The following is a 25,133-nucleotide window of genomic DNA, read 5'->3' as shown; positions in this document are numbered from 1 at the left end:
CAGGCACCACACCCGTCTGCTTCCCCCATGGAACAACCCTCTAAAGGTGCAAGCAAGGTCCAACTAAATGTTTTCTCTATAAGAGTTGCTTGGTCATGGTGATGCTTCTCAGCAGAGCCGTAACTAAGATACTGGGTTCTTGTCTTACCTGAAATAACAGATACAGCATCCCACAGGTATTCGTGGGTTAGCCTTTATCTATATAGTCACGTAGAGGTGTCTTCATTAGCTTCTGTCCTAGGTGATCCTGTACCCTGTGAGCCTGCCAGGGTAAAACTCAACATCCTGATATGTGCACTTTTTAAAGGGCCAGTGACCTTTGATGATGTGGCCATGAACTTCATCTCAGAACAATGGGTTTTGTTGGATTCCAAAGAAGCTCTACAGAGATGTGGTAAAGGAAACTTTATGAATCTGATCTCCTTAGTTAAAAAAAAAAATACCAAGCTTCTGTGGCTTGTTCAGTAAGAGAATAACTGTTTCCTTTTTATGTGTGTAATGATGTAAATTTCATTATTGAAGGGAAACATGTGAATTTAGTTTAACTGGCCATTTCATAACAGCTAAATTTAAAGTTTTTAAATGTTAAATATGCCATAATAATTCTTTGGGTTTGCTTCTAAATAAAATAGTAAAAAGAAATTCTGAAGATAACTCCAGAGATTTTAGGAGAAATTTGAGGTAATTTTTGTTCAATAGAAAGCAATTTACATGAAAACATTTGGAAGACCACTAAGAACTTACCAAATGATTCAAATATATCTAAGTGCAAATTGATCTAAGACAAATTCCTGTAACAGAGCTTTGAACTGGATCATGCAGAATTTAAGTAACCCAACTGTGAAATCTATGAATAGTGGCAAGCATGTAATATAACATTAAATTCTGTGAGAGATTTTCTATTTGTTCATTATATAAACCTTTTGTTCATACCCAAAACACTTCAGATTTTTTTATTGATATTCTTTTCAGGCTTTGAATATAAGGACTATAATTTAATTTGCTTCTTTCTTTCCTTTTTTTTTTTTTTTTTTTTTTTTTTTTTTGGTTTTTTGAGACAGGGATTTCTCTGTGTAGCCCTGGCTGTCCTGGAACTCACTCTGTAGACCAGGCTGGCCTTGAACTCAGAAATATGCCTGCCTCTGCCTACTTTGGGGCAGGCTTATTTTGGCATATACTTCCATGTCAGTCCAATCATGAAAGGGGTTCAGAGCATGAAGTCAAGCCTGGCAAGGACCTGGAGGCAGAAACTGAAGCAGAGGTGATGGGAGAAGTGCCATGCATCCCTGTGGTCCTCATAGCTTACTCCGCTACCTTACTTACACAATGTGGGCTCTAGGGGCAAACCACCTGAAGTAGGCTGGGCCATTGCACATCAATCATTAACCAAAAATTCCTTACAGACTTGCTTACACCTTAATTTTATCATTATGCATTTAGGTTTCTTCTTCTCAGATGTGTGTCTTAGCTGTGTCAGGTGACTACTGAACCCTTGTCAACATGACACATGAATATGCTACTAGTAATCCATAACATTGCATGTTTTTGTCACCAAATACTCTTAATATCTCTATACAAAGTATAAAATAACATTATAAGTCCCCAGTGTATAAAAATTTTTAATGTTTTTAAATCATTAGTCTCTACTGTGGACTCCTGAAAAATAACAATTTTTTTTTATTTCTGCTTTCTAAATATGAAGAACCAGTATAGACTTCCACTGAAACCAAAGCAAAACAAAAATTACGCAGTGTAAATCAAACGATCTAGTTTCATATCCCATGTTTGTAGTTCATTCACAATCTCCTGATCTCCCAAGTGTTTTTGCATGATGCACCCTTTTGTTCTGCCATGCACAGAACACATAACGTGACTGATGGGTTCAGACCGGCTCCACTGCGCAGGCGCTCAGTCCTCGACAGCCTTCTCATGGTACCAGCATCTCTAATACTCCACAGACTGCGCAGCTTGCACCTCAGTGCCCTCCTGGCCTCTCTTCAGGGGTTCCCTCCTGGCACTTTCAGTTTTTTCATAACCGCTCCCAATCCTGCGGTTTCCACTGCAACCAAAGCTCCACCTTCAGTCATGGCCTCCCCTGGCCTTTGACGGGGTTAGACTCCATGCTCCCTTCAATCAGCAGCTCTATGACGCCAAAATTACTACTGCCTGAAAGAACATAAATTATCATAATCTGCAGCCAGGTTGAGATGCAGCCTGCTTCAAGGGGCTGACTTAAATCTCTGAAGATTTCTCTTAAATAACATTTTCTTGTTATTTTCGGGTCATTGTTCAACTCCAGCTGACAAGAAAGTATGGATTCCTAAAACATGGCATGAACTTCCCTGACAGTCTTTGATGCAGATACTTACACCCACTAATGGACAGAAGCCGGGATCCCTGTGGTAGGATTAGGGAAAAGCTGGAAGAAGCTGAGGAGGGGGGCGACCCCATAGGAGACCCAGCAGTCTCAACAAACCAGAACCCCTGAGATCTCTCAGACCTGAGCACTAACCAAGCAGCACACAGGAGCTGGTCCGAGACCCCCAACACATATACAGCAGAGGACTGCCTGGCCTGGCCCCAGTGAGAGAAGATGCACCTAACCCTGGAGCACTTGAGGACCCAGGGATGGGAAGCCTAGAGGGGTGTGGTTGTCTGTGTGTGTGGGGAGACATCCTCTTGGAGATGGGGGAGGAGAATAGGATGAGGAGCTGTCGGAGGGCAGAATATAGAGGGGATAACGACTGGACTGTAAAAAAGGTTAAAGATAATTTTAAATTTTTTCATTTATTGAAAGGAGGGCAGATACCTAGGATGTTTGATACATCATTAAAGAGTCATTATTTTTAATACATAAAATTATATACAAACCATGTATGTGTGAATATACGATACGGACACATATCCATGTGTGTATGTTTTATGTCACTTGGGTTGACAGTGCCTCCCCTAATACCTACCCCAGCAGCTCTCAAATATTCTTAATATGATATTTTAAGCTCTATTAAATGTTTAATAAAATCTTAAAATGCTAATTATTTCTATGAAACAATATCCACTTTTAGCGTGGGCTGCCTTGTCTGACCTTTAGTGGAAGAGGATGCACCTGGCCTCATGGAGACTTGATGTGCCCAGGGTGGAGGGAGACCCAGGGAGGCCTCCACCAGCTCAGAGGAGAAGGAGAAGAGGTTTGGTGAGGGGGTTCTTGGAGGGGGTGACCAGGATGTGGGCAATGACCAGATGCAAAGTGAATACAGAAAACGGAAGCGTGATTAGTGGGGGTGATACAGAAAACGGAGCGTGATTAGTGGGGGTGATACAGAAAACGGAAGCGTGATTAGTGGGGGTGTACGAAAAACGGAAGCGTGATTAGTGGGGGTGATACGAAAAACGAAGCGTGTTAGTGGGGGTGATACAGAAAACGGAAGCGTGATTAGTGGGGGGTGATACAGAAAACGAAGCGTGATTAGTGGGGTGATACAGAGCACAATTATGTACGAATATTGGGCCTCTAAAGATGTTGTTATGACCAATCTGTAATAATCATCTTACATTGCAATTGGACTTTTTTTTTCAGATTCAGGATGCTGAGGCAAGAGAACGACCTTGCCGTTTTTTGGCATCCATTCAGTATAAACTCTAGAGTCCTTATAATGTAGAATAGGGAGGAGACAGAGTTGGAGACATGATAGAAGCAGATAGGTGATACAGCCAAGGCTAAGGAATTCTAGAAGCTTCTAAGGGAGGGACTACTTAAAGAAGGAGACAGCCCTTGGCTCTACCAATAAGGCCCATTTCAGAGTCTGGTCCCTACAGTGTAAGATGTGTAACTCTGTGCTATTTTTAAGCACTAAGTTTTGAAGTGATTTGTCCTATAGCTATAAGAAACTAACTCGAGCCCGACTGGAATAATATAAATACTGAAAAGTGATTTAACAAAAAATCACAGTCAGTGCTGTGATGGTGAAACTAGAGAAGAAAAAAAAAAAAGGATGAAAGATGAGGGAGCAGAAGAACAACCTTCTTGTATCCTGAAATGAAGTCAGATGCAAAGCATGGAACTAACTGATACCAGAGGAACCACTACTGAGAGATGTGGAGGCTGTTAAGAGTTCAAAGGGAGGTAGGACTGGAGGGTGTGATGGGCGATGCAGGGCTACTGATTTTCAGAAAAGCTAGGCCCATCATTTAATTTTTAAAACTCTATATATGTTTTTATTTTATAAGAATAAAAATTATTCTAAATGAACAATGTTTAGTTATTTTATGACAAAAAATCCATTTTCACCATGAAATACAATTAGCATTCAAGTATTACAGTCAACACTGTAACTTGATTTTCAACAAGTTAAAATCCAGAGATTCTAACAATGATCTAGTTTCAAAATTTTTTAATTTTATTTTATTTGTGATGATTCTCATGCAAAACAAAAATAAGACAAAAAGTTTGATTTATAACATTCGGGATGCCGCCTGTAGATAATATATATTGTAAGTCTTTGTTTGACAAATTGTTGTACATTTCTTTTCCAAAAGTATTTTTTTATTTTATATTTTTCTTGTGTGTGACTATTTGGCTGGACAAATACTGTGTCTAGATATCATGTGCCAGCCTAGTGCCATGGAGGATAGAAGGCACCAGACCCCCACAATTTGAGGTGAAGATGGTTGTGAGCTACCTCGTGGGTGTTAAGATTAAAATTCAAGTCCCCTGGAAGAACAGCAAGACCTCTTACCAATGGACCTGTCTCCCAGACCCCAGAAGTAGTCCTAATATGCAAATGTTAAGTGTAAGGCTGTTATTACATATGCACATGATCATACACATATATAATGATAAAGCTTGCTTAGCAATTTTTTTGTGAAATTTCATTTTGTGGTGAAGATGACAAACATGCAAGACCAACCAAGGTCACATTCAAAATCTGAGAATACCTTCTCCATATATAAGAAATTTGGCTGTGTTATTAAGTATTAAAATAACAATAGTCAATATCTTTGTGTTTCTAAGATAAAGTATAACTTGTAACAGTAAAATTAAGAGCAATGAACTGTCTGTGTCTCCTTTTTAATGACAGGTTTTTTTTTTTTTTACGTTCTGGTAATTTAAATCAAGCTGAGGTTTAAAAGTCCTTACCATTACCAGGTTAAGGCTCTAAATCTTTGAGTTAGAGGCTTTCAACTTATATTACAATTATATCTTTAAAGCCAAGCTTTACATTAAGGATTGTTGATGCTAGTAAAATATGATACAATAAGCAGCCTAATCTAAAACTGAAAAATGATTTAATATTTTTTGCTTTAAATTTATCTTTATTATACCTATGTATATATGGTATGTGTATAAATGCTTGTGTCTTTATATTGCTTCCATGGTAGAATTTAGCTTATAACTAAGTGATCATATTAATTAAAACTTCTAGGCTGGCCTAAATTTCTTTTAGTCCACAGTGTAACTAAAGATAGTATTTTTTAAAAGTTAGACAAAGCATTAGTATTAGTTTGATGAATTGTCATCTCAGCTCTGAGGACTAAGAAGACTAAAATCCCCTTGTTGCTTCAGGACACTATAGCTTCTATACCAGCATCCAATTTCATTATCATGAAAAAGGCCCTCCTCTCAGAGATGATCCTGTAGGCTCTGTGATCCTTAAAATGTAAAGACTAAAAAAATAACTTAGCCTTGGGATTTCAGAGTTCCTTAGGTAATTAATAGGCTTAAAAACAAACCCCAAATAGTATGTCTCACCAAAATAATTGTTTATAGTTTCCCACAACTATGTCAGATTTCTTTTTAACATATCAAGGTTTATTATCAAGTTTATTTTATAATCTTTCACTGTCAAACTTTAGCCAAGTATTACACTACAGACAAATACTATTTTAATTACAATACTTAAATCTTTATTTTATACGTATGAATGATTTCCCTGAATGTATATGCTCAACATGTGAGGGCTTGGTGCCTTGTGGAAGTCAGAAGGACTCTAGATTTGTAAAACTCAAGTTGATGGTGGTTTTGACCACGAACTGGTTGCCAGAAATTGAACCCATGTCGGGTGCACTATAAGTGCTCTTCAACCTCTGTGCCATTTCTGTAGCCCCAACAGCTCTGTTTGCAAACAGGACTTCATTAATCCTGGAGCAACTGTCCTTCTGGATGTTCAATAGCCATCCTGTGGGAACCTGTATCAATATAGACAAGGACTAGAGGAATAGCATCTCATCCAGGACTATTAATAGCCAGTCCCTCTTGGGAAGTCTCTGGTAATGAGACCTTGGAGGAGACTCATAAACGCCTTCCCTTCAGCCCCTTCCAACACCTTCCCAACTTTGCTGTCTAAAGGCCAGGCCACAGTCCAGATATGGCATAGATTCAGGCTCTTCCACCAGCTTCTCTTTTGTCTCTACAAGTCATTGCACAGAGGCATGAGAACCTGCATGTGTGGGGTCTGCCTTCCAGACTCAGATAATCTCTTTTTTTTAAGATTTGTTTATTTTATACATATGAGTCTTCAGACACACCAGGAGAGGGCATCAAATTCCATTACAGATGGTTGTGAGCCACCCTGTGGTTGCTGAGAATTGAACTCAGGACCTCTGGAAGAGCAGTCAGTGCTCTTAACTGCTGAGCCATCTCTTCAGCCCAGATAATTTCACCTATACATCTTAATGCCATTGTGGACAGCATTGTCCCTCTTGTGAATACTAAGGTGTTGAAAGAGGTTGTTTTGTTTCTGTTTTGTTGTTTTGTTTTGTTTTGTTTTGTTTTGTAGGAAGCAATAGAAGGCTTCCTCTGTGATTTCCCAGACTTCTTAGTTGTCTCTGTCTCAGCACCATGGAAGGACTGTTTAATCACTGTGATCTTGAGGATTGTGATTATGTTTACATTTTTGGATGTAGACATTCCTTCAGACTTTGGGCCAAGGAACGTTTTTGTCTGAATTGAGGTTATTCTTTATATGTCTTGAAATCTATATTGAATATTGCTGCTATGTAACTTCATGTTTCTGCAATTCAATAATTGTATTCATTTGTTGTTGCTTTAATTTTATTGGTTAAAAAAAATGCATTGGTTGAGTAGCAGTGCGTAGTGGCCCACTCCTTTAAAACCCAGCACTCTGGAGGCAAAGGCAGATGGATCACTGTAAGTTGGTGACAAGCCTGGTCTCTATGATGAGTACTCGGACAGCCACAGCTATATAACAGAGATTCTGCCTCACAAACAATAAAAACAAGCAAACACAATCAATAAATTGAAACATAAGGTGTGAGAGAGCTTCACAACACTTTTGCCGCATTCTAAATTCACGAGTTTCCATAGTAGGCCCTCCTTGTTCCTGTCTCTGGACAGACGTTGGGATTCCTTTGAGTCTGTGGGTTTTCCCGTTAAGAACTTGAATCAGGAATGTTCAGGGCAAACTCGGACACTGTGATCAAAGCAATAGAGAGCCCCAGAGTTCACAAGAAGCGAGTGTGAGCAGCAAAAAGTAGCTTGTTCCCCTTAAATGCAAAGTTATAAACTAGGTCCGGACGGGCTTAGCCCAGCTTTAAAAAACAAAACGAAAACAAACAAACAAAAAAAAAATTGGGGTACAAAAGAATCTGCCATTCTAGCTGCATTGGAGAAGACGAATGTTATTAATTAAGGCATTTAAGCTCAAGGCTGTCACTATCTTTTCCTCAATCAGGGGTGCTGTTACTGCTATTTGGGGACTGTCCAATGACGAGCCCGAATATTCGGAAGGCCCCGCCCTTGCCGCCATGTTTGAGTCCTGTGTCGTCCAGAAGGTCTGTGGTGTTGGGTCTGGACTATTCCGTTTTTAGGTCTGTTGGGAAGAACACCTGGATGCCTCTGAAAGAGGAAATGGTGAGTGTGCCTTGGGCTCCTGGAGTCGTAAGTAAAAGATTTGTGACACTGCAGAGTCTGTGGCGCTGTTGCCTGCCGTTCCCTTGGTGCTGTGCAGCCGACTGTGCCCTGGAGCCGGGCACTGGCTCGGTGATGCCCAAAGCACTGGAATTGTGTGCAGGGCCGGCGGCCGGGCACCGGAGCCCGCCCCGTTCTGTCCTAGGGAGGCTACTTCGTCCCGGACCCCTATCTTCATGGGGTACGTCCAGGCCCGGAAACCTGCGCTTCCGCAGTCACTACAGCACTGCCAGGTTGGTGACGCTGAGTCCAGACCGGTGTAAGGGGACTTGGGTGGTGTGAGCAGTTGCTCCATGCCCTTACACGTGTGTCTGTGCTGCTTGAGACTTTTCTCTCATCGCCTTTGTAAATTATATCTGCTTAGTACTGCAGTTGAACACTAGGACCGGACAAGGGCTACGTTCCCCAAACTCCACTTTATAAATGCGTGTCTGTCTGTCTGTCTGTCTCTCTCTCTCTCTCTTTCTTTCTCTCTCCTCTCTCTCCTCTTCTCTTCTCCTCTCTTCTCTCTCTCTCTCTCTCTCTCTCTCTCTCTCTCTCTCTCTCTCTCTCTCTGCTCTGTCTCTCGTGTTTCTGTGTTCTGCCCTTTTAAAAATGAGATTTAGTTTAGTATTTAGTCTGAGTTTAGTATTTAGTTGTGCCCTCTGTGAGAGTGGGCCAAATTTTTCAATCTTAGAGGAAGTAGCGAAGTATAAGTTTGTTTTGTTTTGTTTTGTTTCCCACTGACCATTTCTGAGGCCAAAATTCGGGTTTTAAAAAAGCTTTCCTAGACCTGGTGTGTGTGAGCCTAGTGACAGAGATTAGGTGCCTGTGGCTATACATCATTTGCTTGTGTGTTGGAGGCTGCTTCTCCAAATAGAAAAACTGTGACTGGGAGTACTTGATCAATATTCACCAGCTGACATTCTCTGAGGGGGGAAAAAAGACGTTAGTATTTTCAGTACAACATTCATTTGTACAGTATTTGCCACTTCGTGGACTTGAGTGTTCGGTTTCTTTACTGTATGAAGTTGTCATCGTTGAAGTCTTTTAAACATTTTGCTGGGGTTTATTTCTAAGTAATTCTTTTCCTGTTACTATGAATGGTATTTTGTTTCTGATTTTTCTCTTTCACTCTAGTTTTTATTGGAGTAGAGAAATTATATTGTTTACTGTATGTTGATTTTATATCCTATGTTTAAAAAGTATTAAATGTTACAAAAAATACTACTTTTTAAAATTCTCTCTGTATTGTATTCATGCTCAAATTGATGGAATGTTAGGAGTGCACTAGATAATTTTTGGCTAGCTATAGGTAAAATTATATTAAAATGAGGAAGACCATGGAGAGGGTTATGAAACAGTATACTATTATTTGGAAATGAATTTAAATTACTTGTACAATGAATTTTTTTAAACTCTGAGTAAACAGTATTTAGAAAAGAGCACTTTTGATTTTCTAGTAGAATTTGAAAAGAAAATAATACCAAGTTAAAAGGAAAGAGTAGGGTCTCGAGACAGATGACTCAACTGTCAATAGAATGCTTGCTTCTTTTGCAGAGGACCTGGATTCTGTTCCCAGAGCCAGGCTGGGCAGCTCACAAACACCTGTAAATCCAGCGCCTGACATTCTCCTTTGGCCTCTAGAGCCTGTACACAAATTGTATACACACAGACATACACAGAGACATATAAAACAATAAATCTTAAAAGAAGCAAGCAAAATATAATTTATTGCAATGAGAGCAGTTACACATAAAAGATACAAATTTGTGTTAACAATTGTCCATTTGCATGCACAAGGGAGTGACAGAAAACATTAGAATAGAAAACCTACCTTTCTTATATGGGAAAAATAATCACATATAAGAGATGAAGTTTAGTAGTGGTGGTACCATTGTTGAGGGGATTAAAATTATGAGCCATTGCTGATCATAGTGAACTCCTGAAGTTCCAGCAGTTGCTTCTCAGTTAATGGTGGGGCTCTGGAAGCCACTCCCAAGTCCACTGCTGGAGTGTTTCACTGGCACGATCCCATGCAGAACCTGTGTGGGTAGCCACAGCTATTGTTAACTCATGTATGCAGCAGCCATGCCGGGCACTGAACACAGCATTTCACGGTACTGCTCACACCCTCCAGCAGTCATAGTTTCACTTCAGGAGTGTTATGGCTGTGATAGGCCTGACCATGGTTTTTCGGTTTGGGGTTTGGGTTTTTTGTTTGTTTGTTTGTTTTGTTTTGTTTTGTTTTGTTTTGTTTTTGAATGTAGATTTGGGGGCTTTGGATTTGGAAAGCCATGGAATGCTTTAAGTGGGATCTAATGGGCCATCCTAGTAGGAATATGGAAGACATTGGTACTGAGGGTGAATTGAACTCTGGGCCTCATTCTTATGATGAGGTAATTCTTACGATGCTCAGAAAAGCTCAGCATAGACCTTTGTCTTCTGGTATACTCTCATGGAGATCATTTTGATCAAGCTTAGCCAGCTTAGGAAGGAAAAATACAAAAATGTTTGGTTCCAGTAATAAAAGGGACCAGGAAGTACAGTAGAGCTAAATCCTGTATTTGAGGAGATAAACAGATTAAGGGAGTGGTGACCTTGGGGCAGGATCCCACCAGCTAAGCTTATTGTCTATGTATTTGCTGTTGCACTAGGAGTAGTTATATCATATTGGCATTATTATTACTTGTTCATTGTTTTCATTTGGACTTTTCTACAATCCAGAAATGGATGACACAGGCTTTTGATCCAGATCTTGAGGAATAGTGACCATGAAAAGCATAGGTCCAGACATGGTAGTTAGTACATACCTTTAATCCCAGGAGACAGGGAAACAGATCTCCGAGTTCAAGGCCAGCCTGGTATACAGCAAGTTCCCAGTAGAGAAAATCTTAGGTCCAGATGTGGTGGTACATGCCTTTAGTTCCAGAACTCAACAGACAGAGGCATATAGATCTCTGAGTTCAAAGTCAATCTACAGAGCAAGCTCCAGAACAACCAAGCTGAGGCAGTGAAGAAGTTGAAAAACAGAAAGTTGGTGATGATATAATAGAACAAGGGGGGCTATGATCCAGCCCAAGCAAGCATCAGAACCTGGCAGCTTTGGCCATGTGACTCTGGCTTTAGAGTCAAGAATAGAAGGGACTACTGGGACAGTTGATGCTGGTTAGCTGAAGCTAAGAAATTAGCAGTGATTAAGAAGAGACTAGCATCACTGAGGTAAAGTCTTCTGGGAAGTGTTATCTGAGAACACAAAGAAGCTATCTTCCAGAAATAACTAAAGTTGTACTTTGTGCTTCAACTGGACTTGGTAATGTGTAAGAGGTGGTACTGGTTTTGAAGGCATGAAGGGATCATGAAGAGCAGGTGAGGTTGGCACTGTAAGAGGCCTAGGAAGGCCATTGGTAAAGGTGCAGCCTCAGTTGTAGTTGACGGCCCAGAACTGAAGGGGTCATGCAAAGAAACTGAAGCTTGGCACTCTGAAAAGAGCCTATGAGAGGCTATTATTGGTGAAGCCTAGTTGCAGTAGAAGACTATAGCACATTGGAGATGACAGTACTCTGGAATAATAACCAAGGACAGCAGCAGCAATGGAGTGGAGTCAAGCAGAGCCTAGAGTGCTGCAGAAAACAGAGCTGGAGAAGTGACTCAGTGACTTGAGCCCTTTGGAGGAGCCCAAAAGATCATGTGTGGATCCCAGACACTGAAACGAAAAGCTGTGAGGTTGAAGTTGCCTTGGAGACCCCAAGATATTAAAGATGCCGAGCCATGGGATATCTGCTGAGGAGCACTGCTAAAAGGTAGTGAAACCAGCCCAAGAGAATGAAGTTTGTTACTGCGGAATGCAGTTGACTGCAGATCTGTCAACAGCAGTCAACAAGGATGAAAGGAGTTAGAGATCTGAAGAGTGCTTTGACATTGGACATGGAGTTTGGAGTTTGACCAGCTGGTATTTCCTTGTTTTGGTCCAGTATTTCCTTGCTAGGATGTTTTGGAATAATTATGTATATCCTATGCCATGATATGTTGGAAGTCTGTGATCTGCATTTTGATTTTATAGGAGATTACAGTTAAGAGATTACATGAATCTCAGAAGAGACTTTGAACTTTGGACTTTGAACACTGGTGAGACTGATAGACGGTGGGAATTTTTCAAGTTGGACTAAATGTATTTTTGCGTTATGCTATGGCTAGGTATGGCCCCCATAGAGTCATGTGTTTGAGCAAGCCTGTGGAGGCCAGGGAGTGGAATGTGGTGATTTGAGTATGCTTGGCCCAGAGGGAGTGGCACTGTTAGGAGGTGTGGCCTTGTTGGAGAAAGTGTGTCACTGTGGGGATGAGTTTTGGAGGTCTCCTACTATGCTCAGGTTGCCACCATTACAGAAGAGAGCTTCCTCCTAGCTGCCTGAGGACACCAGGCTCTCTCCTGGCTGCAGTTGGATCAAGATACGGAATTCTCAGCTCCTTCTACAGCACCATGCCTGCCTGGATGCTCCCATGCTTCTTGCCATGTAAGCCAGCACCAATACAAGTTGCCTTGGTCATGGTGTCTCTTCACAGCAATAGAAACTCTAACTAAGACAAGATGCCACTGGGGGCTCTCTGACCAATAAACTATATGATGATGACTTGTCCCTGTGACATTTGGGAGCAACATTATTCACTAATATGTGGTGGTACTTCTGTTTGTTTAGATCTATGTGGGCTTGTGGCCACATGGTCTGCATACAGGGTTCCAGGCCAACGAGGGCTACCTAGTAAGACTTGTTTCCTATTCCCTCCAAGAAAACTGTATTTTAAACTCGCTTGCAAACTAGTGGTGTTTCATGATGCTACTTGACACATCTTTAGTTTTGGTTAACCCGGTTCCTGACCCTTCTTTCTCCTAATGCTCCATCCATATCACTCTTTAAATCTTCAGTCTCCAGTGTTTTCTCACTGTTCACTCATCACACATGGTCTTCTATCCCCTTGATTTGCAAGGTCATAGGTGCCCAGATAACTTCTTTTTGTGAGTTTTGGTTTGTTTAAGCCTGTTTCTGGCCCCTTCTTTTCCTATTGCTGTCATTCACAAACCTCCTTGAGCCCTTTTGTCCCCAGTATTACCCTCTACTTTCAATTTACCCATATTCTAACCTCCTGTACACCCACCACCCCCCAGTAGCCTAATTTTGCTTTCTTTTCCTCCATATATACTCACAAATACAAAAACAAAATTTGAACCTAGAAACCTCATCTGAGGAAGAGCTTTCAGGGCTTCTTTTTGAGCTTGGATGAGCTCCTCAGTATACTTTTGTTAGTTCCATTTATGTACCTGAAATTTTCATGAAAGTTTCATTTTTCTCTATAGCTGAATAATATTTCATGGTGCATAGGTGCCATATTTTCATGATCCATCTATTAGCTGAAGACTATCTAGGTTGATTCTATTTCCTACGTATCATGAACTGGTCAGCAGTGAACATGGATGTGCAAGTATCTCTGTAATAAGATACAAAGTGCTTTGGACATACAGGAGTGGTATAGCTAGGCCATATGGTAAATCTATTTCAAATTTCTACATTTTTCATTTATTTTTATTTGTATGGATATTTTCCCTGCATGTGTGTCTGTTGACAGGAAGTAGGCAGAGATAGGTAGTATCTGAGGAATTCAGAAGAGAGTATTGATTCCCCTGGAATTGAAATTACAGACAGTTATAAGATACCATGTAGGTGCTAACAATATAACTTGGGGGCTATGGAAGCACTCCTGTGCTCTTAACTGCTGAATCATCCTTTCATGTATGTATGTATGTATGTATGTATGTATGTATGTATGTGGTTATTTTATTTAAGAAACCTGCAGACTGATTACCAGCAGGTACATGCTAGTTTACATTTCACCAGAAGGGCTCCCTTGTACCTACATCCCGCCCAGCATCTGTATCCTTTGTATCCCTCATGACAGCCATTTGACTCTGGCGAGAGAGATTCTTAATGCAGTTGGAAGGTACAGACAAATGAAACTGCACAAAAATTACCTTGCACAAAATTTAACTCCAAATGGATTAAGGACCTTAACACACAACTTGATATCCAGAAATTCCGAGATAAAAACTTTATAAGTACACTTAAGTTCACAGGTACAGATAAGGACTTTCTAAGTAGGACTCCAGTAGTTTGAACTAAGAAGTAAGCCAAATGGGATTTCATGAAACTGAAAAGCTTTTGTACAGCAAAATAAAGAGTTAAGTGAAGAGGCAGCCCACAGAATGGAAGAAAATCAACTATACCTCTAATGGGATTAGTGTCTACGACATATAAAACAATTTAGAAAACAACTAAAAAATCAAGACTTCAAACAACAACTAAAATGTAGACTGTGCACCGCCCCCCCACACACACACACACCCGGCAATGGTCAAAGACACACCTTGTTGATGGTGGTGTTCTCATATCAGTCAGAGGTAAAGCTGATGACACTCCTTTGTTCATCCTAGCCTGATTCTGCACTTGGTGTCCAGAGCTGTTTTATACCTAGGACTCATAAAAATCGGATTAAATCAAATCTTTCTCCTGTACAATGCAGGAGGAGGAAGTCAGGGAGAGAACTGCAGACAGCCATGCCACCCACAGACCTGCCCTCCAGTGCATGGCACAGAGAGCCATAGGTACCTGCTTACTGCCACACCATGCAGCATGGTTAGACAGTGTCACCCAGGGGCCTCCCAGTCGCATGGCCAGTCTGGAGCAGAAACAACCACAGTGTGACTATGTGGTGGTCAGATCGGAGAGAAGAGGAGTGGGACGGTTTGAACATGATGAAGAGAGATTGAACTGGGGACTCCAGGGTGGAGAGGAGGATCCTGCGGTGAGTGGGCAGCCCGCCACATGGGGCTGTGATTAGGTCCCAGCCCGAGCTGCTGCTGAAGGCCATGTCCGAGTCCATGGCTCAGGGGTCAGTGTAGATTTCCATGGTTTGTATTACCACTAGAGAACATAGGACTGTCCCTGGTCAGGGCAGCTACCAGGGTCCATGTGGATGTCCAGGGTCTATGCATAACTGGCCCTGCCCCTCACTGGATGTGGTGCTCTGGAGAGCTGGCCCCATCTCTCACCTGCAGCAGCACTAGAGAAAGAGGCCCTGCTCCCTGCCCAGGCAGCACACTGGAGCTGGTCCTGCCTGGTGGTGGGGGTGTGGGTAAGCCAGCCTCAAGAGTGTGTGAGTATGGGAGCTGACCCCACCATTTGTTTGCCATGGGGTGTTATGCACGCAGAGGTGATGCCCCCCTGCACCCCCTTCTCGCCACTTCTGACATTCGGGAAAGCTGCCCAAAGTGCCATTAGCTCGGGAGAGCTGTGCCTGCCCTCAGCAGCTGCAGCACTCAAGAGAGCTGGGCACCTCGCCTGGGCACCACAGCAGAGCTGACCCTGGTGCTAGGGTGCAGATGAGCTATCCCCAATGGCAAGAGCATGGGAAAGCTGGCCCTGCCACTCTGCTGTGAGGTGGCCTGGGCCCAGGGGAGATGCCCACCCCTTAACCCCTCGCCCCCTGGGAGAATCAAAAGAGCTGACCTCAGGGTCATGAGAGCAGGTGAGCTGGCACTGGCCCTCACCAGCTGTAGCACTAGGGAGAGTGGGTACTGCACCTCACCTGGGCTACACAATAGGTCTGGCCCTGGTCAAGAGGGCATGGATGAGCCAGCCCTGAGGGTGAGAACATGGGAGAGCTGACCCCACCACTTGTCTCCTGTGAGGTGGTGCTCCCCCACCCCCAGCCCCTCACCAACTGCAGTGGTCAGGAGACCTGGCCCTGCTGCTTGCCTGCTGCAGCACTCAGGAGAGCAGGCAAGTGCCTCACCTGGGCAGCACAGTGGGGCTGGCCCTGGTAGAGGGGCACCAATGAGCTAGCCCCAAGGACAAGAGCAGAAGAGATCTGGTCCGGCCACACATCAACAATGAGGTGGTGTGGATGCTGGGGTGCTGCTCTGCTCCTCTTGCCACCTGCAGTAGCCTGGAGAGCTGCCTACGAAGGCATGAGAGCAGAAGAGTTAGCCCTGGCTCCGGCACCCAGGAGAGTGGGCCCTGACGCTGATAGCAAAGGCATATGAATCAGTCCCCAGGGTGTGAGTACAGGAGAGCTGTCCCAGCTCCTCCAAGACTGTAGCACTTGGGAAAATGGGCCCTGTGCCTTGACCAAGCAGCACAGTGGAGCTGGCTCTGGAGGCGTGGATGCAGGTGATCCAGCTCTGAAAGCATGAGTGTATGAAAGCTGATCGCTGCTCCTGCCGATGGTGACACTGGGTGACCAGTGCCGAAAAGTGGTGGAGATAAGAGAGAACCAGCAGGCTGGCCAGCTCAGCTACCACCTAGGCCCAGATCCAGAGCTCTGAGTTGGCCCACCCCAAAATCTGTATCATCTGCAAACAGTTGTGATGTATGAAAGGGCCAGTCCTGCTGTTCCAAAGCTTCAGGACCTCCATGACACAAGGCCACAACAGGATAACCAGGAGTCCTGGTGAGGATATTGATGGTGTCACAGCAGTCAGAGATGTCAAACCAGACCAGTGACCCACGGCAACAAGGTTCGCAAGTGAAGGTGTGTGAACAGAAAAATATACTGTGGGACACACTGGCATACTTCACAATGAGACGTTTTTTGTTGTTTGTGTCATTTGTTTTTGAGGGAGGGGTTTGCAAGGATGAAGGGCATGTATGAGGGGACGGGGAGATGAGCAGTACTGGGTACATGATCTGAAATTCACAAAGAATCAATAAAAAGTTAAAAAAAAAAAAAAAAGGCGTAGACTGTGGCATCTAGTCATGGTGCACACGCCTTTAATCCCAGCACTCTGGAGGCAGAGGCAGGCGGATCTCTGCATTCACGGCAGCCTGGTCTGCAGAGTGAGTTCCAGGACAGCCAGGGCTACACAGAGAAACCCTCTCTTGAAAACCCGAAAGGAGGAGGAGGAAGAGGAGGAGGAGATGACAACTGTGGAACTGAACAAATCATTCTCATAAGAAATGCAAATGGCTGGTACATAAAAGTGTTCAAGGTCCTCAGCCATTATGAAATACAGATGAAAATGGATGGCTGTAGCCTCCCACTGGAGCAAAATCAGCCTGCCTGTAGGCACAAAGGGATACTGACTCCCCCCACCAGCCATCAGGAAGTGGCTCTTGTGAGCTCCTCCCAAACCTGTGCTGGAATTTATCCTGGCCTAATCTAAAGTATTGTGAGAATTTCATACTTTGACACATCTATGATAAAGGTTTTTTTTGGTTTTTTTTTTTTTTTTGGTTTTTTTTTGTTTTTTTTTTTTTTTGTTTTTTTTTTTTTTTTTTTTTTTTTTTTTTTTTTTTTTTTTTTTGGTTTTTTGAGACAGGGTTTCTCTGTGTAGCTCTGGCTGTCCTGGAACTCACTCTGTAGACCAGGCTAGCCTGATAAAGATTTTTTTAATGTGTGACATTGAGGTCCTAAGAATATGTGCCCTGTTTCCTTTGTATTTTTGTCCACTTATTTTCTTCAATAAAATCACATCTTCATCATTGACAGAGACTTTATATCCTATTTTTCATAATGCATCTGGTTTTAATCATATGCACTCCTAAGTATGCTTAGGCGTAAGACTATAAATAATGGTTCTCCTTTAAAAAAAGAAAAATCCTTTGGAGGGCACAATTTGTCTTAATGAGCTTGAAGCCAAAACTAGGTAATACTGGATTGGTCCAATTTCCATGTCCTGGATGTGTACTGGTTTGTATTTGACTAGAAATAGGTCTTTGTGTTTTCTAAGGGAAGGAACCTGTTTCCATCATTTGTTGCAGGGGTGTGGTAGGATGTCTCAGGTTGTTACCACATGCTTAGGTGACTTGTTAAGTGGTGTATGTACGTAGCCCAAGACAAATGGAGTCCCTTGTTGCTAAAGCTATTTCTATGACAATATGTTTGTGGCAACCTCCGGTTGGGGAACACGAACCCCCAATAAGCCTCTTGTAAAGACATTGGCTCATTGGTTGAGTTGCTCTTTGAATGGGAGTTGGTGAAGGTTTATCTGGTTAAGAGAGTCAAGGAAATGCTATGATTTGAGAGAGCTGCTTCCTTGGGATTTGATAGGAAATAGAGAAATAGTCCATAAAATGGCTATCACTTCATAATTAGAGAGCACAGGTTACAGTTTAATGTCACCTAAAAAGAGAGGGCTCCTGAGCCCTCAAGTGTGCACATTGTACTAGTGTAGAAGAGAGATTTGAAAAGATCACAGGATGTTAAGCCACAGAAAGGAAGATGAAAGTTACTCATATTAGGCAAACATTGACCTGACAGTTTGTTTTAACCAGAAGGGTCTGACATGCCCAATTCCGTGATCGGGCTACTTTGAAATGGGCTGACACCACCATGACCGTAACTATATAATGTAGGCAGGGACCAGAAGTTTTAAAGAGATAAGTAGTACTCAAGCAAAGGCTCCCCGGTCAGAGGCTTGCTTTCTTGGGGTGGTTGTGGAACTTGTGGCTCAGCGGTTACTCCTTGGGAGGCGTGGCTTAGCTCCGGGGCCCAGAACAAAGCCATTCTCCATCATCATTTCTCAGTGTTACATGTGGCAACACAGTAGCTTGTAGTTGTTTTCTGTAATCTGTGCCCACGGAGAGAATTTTTTTTCTCTTTGTCCTTTTACTTGTCTGCTTATCTCCACAAGCGCACACTAACTCCTGAGGCAGTGACACTCTGTAACTCTCACGTGTGTGAGAGCACAAGAGGAGAAAATGGAAGGAGAAAAAAGAAACACCTGGCTTTTATGAAAAGATCTATTTTCTTTTTTCTTATATTTTTAAATTTTTTTACAGCCCCCTCCCTCTTCTCTTCCCAGTCCCACCCTTACAAATCCCTCCTCCCATTGCCCCCACCCTCAGAGAAGGGAGCGCCCCTTGGGTACCACCCCATCCTGGGACATCTAGTCTCAGCAGGTCTAGGCACACCCTCTCTCACAGACCCATCTAGGCCGTTCAAGTAGAGGGAAGAGCATCCAATGTCAGGGAACAGAAGCCAAGACAGGCTGTTCCACTTGTTAGGGGACCCACGTGAGCACCAAGTTGCACATTTGCTGCAGCGTTTTTAATTTTGTCTAAATGTATGTCAGCGTGCATGAGAGTGTTAGTGCCAGTGGAAGCCCAAAGAAGTCAGATCCCCTGGGGTTAGACTTACATGCCATCTGGAAGTGGGTGCTGGGAACGAGCTCCACTCCTGTTTAAGAGGAACGGTTACTGTTAACTGCTGAACTGTCTCTCCAGCCCTTTAAAACAAATGTAGCTGCAAAGTTTGCTTTCGGTACTGAGCAGTGAGGTCACTTGTTCCTGGCTTCCTTATGTTACAGAGTTGAAAAGGGAGTTTGGTTGCTAAGGAGGGTAACATGCCCAGATGATTCTGACTGATAGGCTGGTTTGGGATGAGCCTTTGTTCATAGCACACACCCTTTGCCACAATTCATCAGAATGTGGTCACATCCATGCCCAGTTACACATAAGCATGAGATGGAAAAAAGATTATTTTTATAGGTTCATTTGAAAAACGTGCCTATTGCCCATGTACCTAAAAACTAGTTCTGTTCAGATCCAGACAGTCTGGATGTGTTCTCATTTGTATTGAATGGAGTCCAGACATTAGCAAAGCTTGGGTAAGTGGTGTAGTGTGTTTTGATTGTTTAAGACGGGCATACTTGCATCTTGGAGAATAGAGAGTATTAGACTGACAGTAAGTTACCAGGTACAATTTTTTTCAGAAATGGATATTCACACTATCCAAGCCACGTGCAGCCTCACATTTTTATTTCCTGTTCTTGCCCACCTCTGCATTGCCCCAGTGTCCAATGCTGACCTTTTTAATCAATATGGCTGCCTGGTTATCTGTGATCTGCTTGTCCAAGACTTTAAAATTGCACACTCTCCTTTCCTCTGTCAAATAATTAGCCCATTGTCTTTATAATAAAGTCATCGAGAATCTTAAGCCCTGAGCAGAATGAGTCCAGATTTGTGGTAAAGGACACAAATGCCCTGTTTCTGATAGAGCTCCAGTTTCTCTCAAAAAATGTCACAGGTGGGATGCCTGTCTGCATTTCTATCAGCATTCTTGTCTTCCAGCTTTCACTACAATGGCCTGGTCCTGTCAGATTGTCAGTTAACACTAACCATTTCCCTGTTGTTTTAGGAGCCAGTGACCTTTGAGGATGTGGCTGTGAACTTCAGTCCAGGAGAGTGGGCTCTGCTGGATTCTTACCAAAAGGAGCTCTACAGAGACGTGATGACGGAGACCTTTATGAACCTGATCTCCATTGGTAACAACACTATGGTTCTTCTGCTTCTTCAGGGAGAGGATAGCTATTTCTTGCTCATCTGTGTAGTTTCATGAAATGAATATGGAAAGGGGACATGATGGTGGAGGAACAGGTCAAGTCACACCACAGGAAAAGTAAAAGTGTTCTCTAGTGTTGGATAAGTCATGATGGTTTCTTGTGATTTACTTCCAGGGAAAACAGAAGGAAACATTGAAGAGGATTATGCGAATGTCAGAAGAAACATGCGGTAATCCACATTTAGAGGGGGGATGGGCATCAGACGTTTGCGGTTTGTTTTAGGAAATATGAAAACCAGCGATCCAACTATATCTAAATATAAATTAGTTCTTTGACAAATTTTTTAAACCTGCACTGAGTTTGTGCATCCAGAGGTGTTGAGGATTCCATCTCTTTAATCTATTAATATTTCCTAAATATGTTACGTTAAGCAATATCAGACATTGCTGTATATACAACCTTCTCTTCATGCACAAAAGCATTTAATAAACTTTTATCAGGTTTTCTTTAAGATTTGGATATATGTTAAGTATAGTGACTTTTAGTTTTAAATTGGGATCTAGCCTCAATAAATCTCATGAAGAATATTCAGATACTTCGATTGCATCATGCTTGATCCATGTCCTTTGCATAAGTCATTTTTCCCATTGTTAACTGGTATAGACATTTTTAAAAACTTATTCTTTGATAATTGCATACATGCATGCAACGTATCCAATCATAGGTCCATCCTCCTTCCTTCCTTCCCAACTCCTCCGGCATCCGTCCTTACATCCCTCTTCTGGTAACTTCTTGTCTTCTTTTTTAAAGAAGGGTTTTTTCTTTTTCTTTTTCTTTTCTTTTTGTTTTGTTTTTTTACATAGCCCATGGAATTTCATTAGTGTTATGTTTATAGGAATGGGTGCAGAGTGTTCCAATGGAGCATGATGAACCCACAAGAGTTCAAACGCCTGAAGAATAATTCCTTCTAAGAGTAAACTCAACTCTTAGAACAAGCTCTTTCTATGTGGGCCTCAAAGCTGGTGTCACTCTGCTGCCGCCTCCTGAGTGCTCTGTTAGCAGGAGTTAACAGGAGTTAGCCACAGCTCCCAGCCCCTGGTGCTTCCCTTGGCTAATCATAAAATATTAGTTATGCTCTTTTCATCTTTTGCAGAACTCATATGATTGGGAGACATTGTAAATATAAAGATAGTTTTCAGTGTGGAGAAGCCCACCACCGGATTCCAGAATATGTTGTTAACAAGGACGTGCCTTCTGCAATGGCAGTGTGTGAGAGCAGTGTGTGTGCAAGAGGCATCAGTGGTCACTCCCCTTCAGATGTGCATCTCACAGATGATACTGGAGGGAAACCATTTGCAACAAAGGGACATGTGCATGTAGCTTCTCACTATGAGAAATGTTATGCAGATTTCACTTCTTCTGAACCCTTTCACATACTAGAAGGTTCTAGAGAGATAGTTTATCAAAAGAAACAACCTAATGAAACCTATAGGATTCTCACTTCTGATCAAAATTATGAGAGAATTTACAATGAAGGTACATATAATGAGTTTGAAAAAGCCGTCCAGAGATACGCTTATTTTCAGATGTATGAAAAACTCCACACTGGACTGAAACCCTTTAAGTGTAAGCAGTGTGGAGAAGCCTTTGTTCATCTCAGCCAACTTGTCTACCATGAAAGAATTCATACGGGAGAGGAATGTTACGTGTGTAATCAGTGTGGAAAAGCATTTAGACACTATTCATACCTCCAGAAACACGAAAGAATTCACAGTGGAGATACGCCCTACGTGTGTAAGCAGTGTGGCAAAGCCTTCGTTCGTTCCTCACACCTTCTCGTCCATGAGAGAATTCACACTGGAGAGAAACCTTATACATGTAAGCATTGTGGAAAAGCATTCAGCCATCACAGTGCCTGCTACAGACATGAAATAATTCACACTGAAGAGAAACCCTATGTCTGCAAGCAATGTGGGAAAGCATTTACTTGTTCTACATCCCTTCGCAACCATGAACGAATTCACACTGGAGAGAAACCTTACGCATGTAAGCAGTGTGGGAAATCCTTCATCCAACGTGATGCTTGTTACAATCACGAAAGAACTCACACTGGAGAGAAGCCCTATGTGTGTAAGCAGTGTGGGAAAGCATTTACATGGTCCACATGCCTTCGCAACCATGAAAGGACTCACACTGGAGAGAAACCTTACACATGTAAGCACTGTGGAAAAGCCTTCACCCATTCCAGTACCCGGTATAGTCATGAAAGAATTCACACTGGTGAGAAACCATATGTATGTAAAAAGTGTGGCAAGGCCTTCATTCATTCCAGTCACCTTATCAGCCATGAAAAGATCCACACTGGGGAGAAACCGTACCCATGCAAGCATTGTGGGAAAGCCTTCATTCAACGAAAGGCTTGTCACAATCATGAAAGAACTCATACTGGAGAGAAACCCTATGCATGTAAATATTGTGAAAAATCATTTAGGTGTTCCACATACCTCCGCAACCATGAAAGAACTCACACTGGAGAGAAACCTTATATATGTAAGCACTGTGGGAAAGCCTTCACACACCAGAGTGCCCGTTACCGTCATGAGCGGATTCACACTGGAGAGAAACCCTATGTATGTAAACAATGTGGGAAAGCCTTCAGTGATTGTAGCTACCTTGTAAAGCATGAAAGAATTCATTGGAGAGAAGTCTTACACATGTAAGAATAGAGAAACTTTTATGTGTTCCACATTCCTTTAAATACACTAAAGAGCTGACAGAAAAGAACTGAAAAAATTACAGCAGTGTATCTGGTGGCCTTGTCTGTATACAACTTACGTGTCTGAACAGCTTATGAGAAGGCTCAGTGGGTAAAGGTGCTTGTTACTAAACTTGATAATCTGAGTTCCGTCCCAGGGACCCATATGATAGAAATAAAAGATTATTCCCCAAAATTTACCTCTGAATTCCATGTACACATGTGAGCTCACACCCAAACTTTTTTTTTTTTTTTCTTTTTTTGGTTTTTCGAGACAGGGTTTCTCTGTATAGCCTTGGCTGTCCTGGAACTCACTCTGTAGATCAGGCTGGCCTCGAACTCAGAAGTCCTCCCGCCTCTGCCTCCCAAGTGCTGGGATTAAAGGCGTGCGCCACCACTGCCCGGCTACACCCAAACTTACTATTTAAAATGTATATACATATGTAGAACAACTGAAACCTTCAAAAGTATAGTTGTGTCCGTGATATGCAAGCATATATAGGATAAAATCCTATGGCACTGGGCATGGTGAGACATGCCTTTTATTCTAGCACTGGGCGAGGTGGGGATGGTGAAGATTAGAGAATTATAATGGATACAGTGGATTTGAACAGTACATGGGAAGTTTAGGGCGAGCCAGGTACAAGCATGTGGAATTTTCTTTGCAAGAAGAAAAGAAAACAAAGCTAGAGAGATGGCTCAGCTGTTCAAAGCCCATGCTGCTCTGCCAGAGGACCCAAGTTTGTTTCTCAGCATCAACATTGTGTGGCTTACAACTATCTGCAATTCCAAATCCAAGAACTGTGATGCCCTCTTCTGGCCTGTGTAGGTATAGAACACATGGGATACACGTATAAATAAGTCTTTTTAAAAATTATGTGTGTAAAGCAAATAGGAAAAAGCTGTGTTTTTTTTTTAAAAAAAATATGAAATATCATGTAATCTAATCTTATAATAAATGTGGAGACTGAGCAAATTTATTTGCACAGAATAATAATGTATAATAATAATATTATTATTGTTTCTGGAAATAACCTGGAATACAGTAAAATTAGAGCATCTTTACCATTGTTTAATTCTTATGTGAGGTCTTTGGTTTGCATTATTGATTTTGATAGTTCTGAAATAAGATTAGGTGACCAATGTCATGATTTTGCTTGCCTGTATTGCCTGGTGTTTGAACTGCTGAAGTTACCAAGACACTATCTCAGACAGTAGCAACCACAGCCATGCAAAAAAACATTTGCATTGAGGTGATGTAAGTTTGATTGATTTCAGTTCAGTGGGTATTGTTTAAATGAAGTGAGGTAGTGATTTTTCTACTTTACTGTAGAGCTGTTGGAGTCACTGAACTGACATACATTTGTAATAAAACAGTAGACTTAATTTTATCTAGTTTGTTGGTAAGTGGTTCATCTGAAAATGTAAGGTTCTTGAAAGTACTTTCTCACTATATGTCATTTTAAAAATTTATTATTGATTCCTTTGCAATTTCCTTACATTTGTGTGAAAATGGAATGTTTCTGGTGCTTGTATAGATTTCATATTTTGTGTTTTTCAGTGTATGTGTTTCGTTTCGTTTTTGTTTGTAGACAGGATCTCACTATGTAAGCTTGGCTGGCCGAGAGCTCACATAGTTCCTGCCTTTGTCTCCAAAGAGTTGGAATTAAAACTTACACCACCACCTCTGGCTCAATGAGATTTTTGTATGTGTGTTTTACAGGGGTTTTGTTTGGTTGGTTGGTTGGTTGGTTTTGTTTTATTTTTGTTTGCTTTTTGGGTCTGTTTGTTTGTTTGTTTGAGAAAGGGTCTCACAGCGTAGCTCTAGCTGTCCTGGTACTCAGACACACAGATTCACCTGCCTCTGACTTCCAGTGGCCAGGATTAAAACGTACAAGCCAGTACTTGTCGGACAGCTGAAATAAGTGCCGGGAACTGAAGTCAACTCTGAAGACATGCAAAAGATCTTAACTGCTGAGCCACCTCTCCAGTCCCTTCTTGCTCTTATGTTTTCTGACAGTTTTATACACTTACATAATTAATTTTAGTACTTTTTTTCTCCCACATTCCTTTTCATCTCCCTCCCTTTTCTGCTGGGATTCTTAACAAGTCCCCTTCTTTTTTTCCATGTCTTATGT

At 42.1% G+C, this 25,133-nt stretch overlaps 1 protein-coding gene and 1 non-coding gene across 2 annotated transcripts; both read left to right on the top strand.

Moving 5' to 3' along the window:
- Window positions 1-6,982: 6,982 nt before the first annotated feature.
- LOC143435942 (uncharacterized) lies at window positions 6,983-24,679 on the top strand. The gene is made up of 4 exons (XM_076919704.1): window positions 6,983-7,870; window positions 20,096-20,222; window positions 20,415-20,469; window positions 21,394-24,679. The coding sequence occupies exons 1-4, from the start codon at window positions 7,724-7,726 to the stop codon at window positions 22,958-22,960; spliced, it is 1,896 nt and encodes a 631-aa protein (XP_076775819.1). The 5' UTR covers window positions 6,983-7,723; the 3' UTR covers window positions 22,961-24,679.
- LOC143436535 (small nucleolar RNA SNORA48) lies at window positions 14,299-14,440 on the top strand. Its single transcript, XR_013106499.1, has one exon. It is a non-coding gene; the product is annotated as a small nucleolar RNA SNORA48 (small nucleolar RNA).
- Window positions 24,680-25,133: the final 454 nt, after the last annotated feature.

Source organism: Arvicanthis niloticus, chromosome 22 (genome assembly GCF_011762505.2).
Source record: "Arvicanthis niloticus isolate mArvNil1 chromosome 22, mArvNil1.pat.X, whole genome shotgun sequence".
Taxonomy (NCBI): Eukaryota; Metazoa; Chordata; class Mammalia; order Rodentia; family Muridae; genus Arvicanthis; species Arvicanthis niloticus.
Note: the sequence above shows the minus strand (reverse complement) of the source record. Positions and strands in the feature narration are given on the sequence as shown.

Bases quoted from the DNA above. Each gene is read 5' to 3' on its own strand.
- LOC143435942 (XM_076919704.1), top strand. From the start codon at position 7,724: ATGACGAGCCCGAATATTCGGAAGGCCCCGCCCTTGCCGCCATGTTTG. The intron at 7,871-20,095 runs GTGAGTGTGCCT...CTGTTGTTTTAG, and splicing joins TGCCTCTGAAAGAGGAAATG to GAGCCAGTGACCTTTGAGGA. The intron at 20,470-21,393 runs GTAATCCACATT...CATCTTTTGCAG, and splicing joins AATGTCAGAAGAAACATGCG to AACTCATATGATTGGGAGAC.